We start from the raw sequence: 5,395 nt of genomic DNA, 5'->3' as shown, positions 1-5,395 counted from the left end.
GGGGTTCTATTCAAACGCGCGTAGCAGAATATCGGACTTCTATCGCGTTTTCATGGATTGGAATGCGCGCCGGCACAACCGGTGTGTGAACCTTAAAAGTCACAGACACGCCCACGCAGGCGCGAGCCAAGCTCAGGATCACATGTTTGACAGGCGGGAGCAGCGGATCGCCGCGGGGGGCTGGCTACAGGTTTGCGGCTCGGAGCTTGGGGAGTTCTGGTTAGGAACAGACAGCACGCCAAAAAACGTATTCCTCGACATCATATATGTCTCTCATTCATTCTGAGAGAGACATCCACAGACGGAGCTGGTAGCCCCTTCGACACGGCGACAGAAACCACTTTTTTTTGACGAGCCACGAGCAGCAAATTCCCCGCGCGGGGCACGAGAATTTGTCACACAAATTGCGTTTAGTGCTTCATGGCTCCTCCTCCGCCCAGCTGATTGGAGGAATGAATGAATGATAGACAGAGGGCCTGCGGGTTGTTTGCGGCCCGCGAGTTTGAGACCCCTGTTCTAGAGTTTCAAAGAAGATCTAAAGGACATCAGTCCACTTTCTCCCCAACAGAACCTCTGTTGCGAATGGACCAGTCCCTTCTGATTTGAATGCAGGGAAACTGTTCGGACTAGCTTCTGCTGCAAATCCCTGAGTGAGTCTGAGTTTCATCAGCAGTTTGTCCCCATGATGCTTTCACAAATCTGCTGATTACATCAGGTTTACGTCGAAACCAAAGCACATTTTCACCAGCCTAGAGAGCAGAGGAACCCTCAGAGAGAGGTCTGTGGCACTGACCTTATTTGCCGCAGTGCGTCGATCTTGACTCGGTCGTAGCCTCCGTAGTCCACATATCTGATCTCCACCTCGTTGCTCTCCTTGTAGAAGGTGATGACCTGAGCTCTCCACCAGGCTCCTTCCCCTGCAGGAGCTGCACAGATGACACCAACTGGAGGAGAGAGGAGAGCGCGTGAGCAGCTGGAACCCCTCCCATCATTGCTGCTGAAGAAGAGGTCCAGAGGGACGGGGACCCACCCTCAGCAGGAGACGGCAGCGCTGGCGTGCCTGGCTGTGAGTAGCACAGGAACATTTGCTGGTCCAGGCTTCTCAGGGCGTGGTAGGTGGGGTGGGTGTGCTGCTGGACAAAGATGTGGCCCGCTGACACGATGTTCACCACAATTACCTCCACCGTCACCCCGCTGGGCAGGAGCAGCTGAGGAGACACAGGACAGGCCTCAGCATTCCTGACTCAGAGTGTCCCAGATTCCAGCACAGAGATCTTTCTTACCCAGGAGGTCATGGGAAGTGAAGGCAGCGTGAGTGGCGGCGGAGGCGGTGCGTACAAGTTGGTCAGGTCCAGGTCTTTGAATTTCTTACCAATAAGCGAGAGGGCTTTGTCGACCTGCTGCTGCTCACCTGAGGAGAGAGGAGCTGGTCAGAGGCTCTTCAGGAGTCAAGGCGTAACCCTTCAACACCTGCAGCCTCACCCTCAATGTGACAGATCTGGAACTCCTGTGTGTAAGGCAGGGTGGAGATGTAGATCTTTGCACCAGAGCTCTGCTTCAAGTAGCTCACGTATCTCCCCTGCTTTCCGATCAGACGCCCCACAAAGCGCTGGAAGTGGAAGTCGTCAGGTGAGGACACTGTTCTGCTCTGCCGACTGTATTGTCAGACATTCTACTCACATTTGGCACCTCGATCTCCCAGATGACAAGTCCGGAGCCAGAGGAGATGGCACTGCTCGCCTGACCCTCTCCAGCCCCCATGGTGAAGCCACTGTCCACAGAGTCCATGCTGTTCACATCAGAACCTGACAGACACGAGAGAAAAGTTTGTCCTCTGAACCGTGAAGCGCGGCTTCTTCAGATCGTTCTAGAGTCCTTGGTCTGTTCTGTTGGTCTGATGAGAGTGAAGTTCCTGGAGGACAGACCAGCATGAGCCGAGACTTCACCGCTCGGATGCTACAGATAGATTAGACGGAAATGCTGCTCCTCCAAGAATCCTAGTAGAACTTCACTGTAGCTCTCAGAGGATCCAAAAACCTGCAACTGAAGTTCTAAAGAAAACTGAGAATACGAAATCCGTCTCTTCATTGCTTATTGTTGGAAGCTCCCTTTTCCTCACTGAGCCCCCCTGATTGCAAACACCGTTTTGGGGTTTAAAGTCTTTATGACAATTTTTTTTAAATTTAAAAACCATTCCCAGTCGTGTTTTAATTATATTTATGCAGTTTTTGACCAAAATTCCACAATCTAAGTGTCTTAAAAATACATTTTTCATGTTGATCTGAAGCCTCTGTTTCCAAAATCTCCTCTGAGGGGGCGTGGCTTTTGGAGCTGTACCGCTACTTTATGTTCTTTTTAGTCATAATGTAAAACATTACATTTAATTGTATCTGCTCCCAACATGTTTCAGAGCAGTAGCCAAGTCCACATTTCTATATTTTCAATTACTGTAGTGCAGTGGTAGGATAGGATCAGGAATGAATACATCAGAGGGACAGCACGTTAGAGGATTTGGAGATAAAGTCAGAGAGGCCAGACTGAGATGGTTTGGACATGTTCAGAGGAGAGACAGTGAATATGTTGGTAGAAGGATGCTGAGTCTAGAGCTGCAGGAAAGAGGTCTAGAGGAAGACCAAAGAGGAGGTTTATGGATGCAGTGAATGAAGACGTGAAGGTGGCTGTTGGAGGATGGTGAAGACCAGGGGTGTGCCAAAATATAGATATTGCGATATATCATGATATTTAGTCCTGCGATCGATTCTCGATGGGTTCTCACCAAGTATCGATCTTGTATTTTCATTTGAAGAGGCTGTTCCGCTGAGCGTCTGAGTTGCGTGACGGAACTGTTGAGCAGTTGGGCACGCTGAACATGTACGGGGGTTTGAGACCGCATAGTTCCGTGAATATGGAGAACTCCCGCACCCCTGATCAAAGACACTTCTGACTCGCTGTGAGTGTGCGTCGCGACTCGCGGACTTGCTGGAGGAGAAACAAACGTAACTTTGAGGAACGGCCCCTTTCTCCTCGTCTCCTCCTGTAAAATTACCCAGCACCATTCGGACGCAAAACTTTCATACAAGTGTCTTGAATTGTTGGCCTTTTTGAACTCCCGCTCTCGTCAGAATTTAATCCCGCCCCGGTCCTGTAATTAACAGAAGAAACGACTCCCATCCCGCGACCCGCGGGAATCCCGAGAAAATGTCAGCCTCTATTACTCATCAGCTCACAGGAACAACAGGTCAGAATTCTCCCCTCACCTCCAGACTGGTCTGTGTCAGCGTCACAGGTGCCGTGTGTCCCCAGGCTGATCCCATTCAGCCTCTTGATGGAGCTCTCCTCCGTGCTGGCGTTGGGCTGGGGCAAACCGCCTCCCTCAGACAAGTGACTCACCTGGACAGCCTCGGCTGGCCTGTCAAAGGCGCTGCTCTGCAGCTCCTCGCTGCTGACGCCGTCCTCAGAGTGGCAAGTGCTGCAGGCGGAGTCCTCGGTCAGCGTCACTCTCTCTCCACCTTTCTCTTTGGCTTTTAGAGTTGGAGGGGCTTTGTGGGGGGGTGAGGACCAGCAGAGAACCTGGACATCATCTGTCGGGGGAACACTGGCCTCAGGGGTACCCCATCCTGGTGTCGCAGAGCAACCATTGAGCAGCTTCTCCTCCGCTACATCTCTGCAGCCTCCTGGCGAGGAACTCATGAGAAGCTGAGAGTGAAGCGACGCCCCAGCCTCCTCCTGTGGGGGTGGCTCCTCGCCAGGCCTGCTGCTGTCCGTCACCCTGCAGCTGGAGACACCAAGGACTTCCTGAGAGGCTGCAGAGATGACCCCAGTTATGAGTCCAGCGGCCAGGAGCTCCAGCTGCTCCTCCTCCGTGCCTCCCTGGAGGGCGTTGTCTGCTGAAGGAGCAGGGCCTGTGGGCGTGCTGGTCAGAATGTGTTGGTGAAAATTCTCCACAGATGGGGGCGTCTCCAGAGTGTCAGATTCTGACGGGACGGAGCTTGTGGAGGGGGTGTGCGGGCAGAGGAGCTCGTGCTGCAAATGAACAAAACCCTGATGCTTCGCAACTTCGCCTTCTGGCTCTGGCCGCTCCGCGTCCGACAGGGGCGCCGCTGTGCACAAGCCGCTGATTTTGGAAGCCTGGGGGGGCAGGTCGGCCCCCCCGGAGGGTACCGAGTCTTCATCCAGCCGTCTCTCCAGTGAGGAGACCGCCTCAGGCTCTGTGTGCTCCTTCAACACTCCTGCTAAGAACTCTTGATCTTCATGTGAAGGCAAAGTTGAGTCTGACGGCTCAAACTCCACAAGGCTCGCTCTGCAGAGGGGTGGGATGGCATCTTCCAAACTTAGGTCCAGTGAAGGTGCCGTTTTAGAGAATTGGGAACCCCCCTCGTACTGCAAGCTCAAGTCATTGACCTCTGCAGGTCTGAGGGAGGGGCAGTCCACTTCTGGTGGGAAGTGCACAGTGCCTTTTTCAACCAAACCATTGCTGCCTTCAGCCTGAGATGTTTTAAGGCTCACGGGGGTAGGAGGGGCCTCTGGTGCGCCCTGGCTGACGAGCCGCTCTTTCTTCCGAGAAGTGAACCACCACCAGCCGATCAGAACCAGGACTCCAGGCAGCGTGTAGGGAACCACAGAGCGCAACCTCAGAGGCATTTCCTCAGCACTCCGACAGCCACAGCTGAAAGACAGAAGCAGACACACACACAGTTGCTGAGAAAATAACATCTGTAGACTAACACAGCTGTGATGTTTCAAATATAACGCGTTAGAAGAAAACATTTTAAATGCCACAAATTCTCCGTCTAAAATCCAACTTATCTTTTCATTTGTTTTCAAAGTGTTCCCAGTGGTCTCTTAATTAGGGCTGGGTTGGTAAAATCTATTGAAACCTAATAGATCAATTATTAATTCATAAAAATATAGATTCATTTAGCACTTAAAGCAAAAGTTTAACGTTGAATGGATTTTTCCAAAGAATGGCTAATGCTAACACTTGGTTGACCCAAACCAGGAGTCTTCAACCTGCAGCTCCAGATCCACACGTGTCTCTTATCTCTCTATGGTGGCTATTGGTGGATATTGTTTAGAATTTGCAAAGCTGACGGCTGAATAAAACAGTTTTAAAGAAATAATAAAAGGTAACCTAAACAATTGTAACTGAAATTTGTACAATATTTGTTTTATAAATGATAAATGTCAGAGAATATTCCCTCTCCTGTGGTCCTTGTGAGGCTAGATTAATTTTAAAACGTTTAAATATAAATTTAGATTTTCTATCATGGTTATTATTCAGATCAGCTCTGGGGTTCTGTTCTCTATTCTCATTTAGTTCTCCTCTCTTCTATTCTTTATTATTTATTGTATTTAGTTCTCCATGCTTTTGTTGGTGCAGTTCCATTCACATGTT

The 5,395-nt window shown here is 50.7% G+C and overlaps 1 protein-coding gene across 5 annotated transcripts in view; it reads right to left on the bottom strand.

The window, feature by feature from the left end:
- akap1b (A kinase (PRKA) anchor protein 1b) overlaps positions 1-5,395 on the bottom strand; it is a 34,363-nt gene that overhangs the window by 11,796 nt on the left and 17,172 nt on the right. For all 5 annotated transcript variants that reach the window (XM_024297891.2, XM_024297889.2, XM_024297892.2 and 2 more), the window contains 6 exons: positions 3,258-4,666; positions 1,681-1,805; positions 1,483-1,609; positions 1,284-1,411; positions 1,031-1,208; positions 794-944 (listed from right to left, as the gene is read on the bottom strand). In XM_024297891.2, the coding sequence (XP_024153659.1) occupies positions 794-944; positions 1,031-1,208; positions 1,284-1,411; positions 1,483-1,609; positions 1,681-1,805; positions 3,258-4,641 (2,093 nt within the window). In that variant the 5' untranslated portion in view covers positions 4,642-4,666. The remainder of the gene's footprint in view (positions 1-793; positions 945-1,030; positions 1,209-1,283; positions 1,412-1,482; positions 1,610-1,680; positions 1,806-3,257; positions 4,667-5,395) is intronic.

Source organism: Oryzias melastigma, linkage group LG15 (assembly GCF_002922805.2).
Source record: "Oryzias melastigma strain HK-1 linkage group LG15, ASM292280v2, whole genome shotgun sequence".
Classification (NCBI taxonomy): domain Eukaryota; kingdom Metazoa; phylum Chordata; class Actinopteri; order Beloniformes; family Adrianichthyidae; genus Oryzias; species Oryzias melastigma.
Note: the sequence above shows the minus strand (reverse complement) of the source record. Positions and strands in the feature narration are given on the sequence as shown.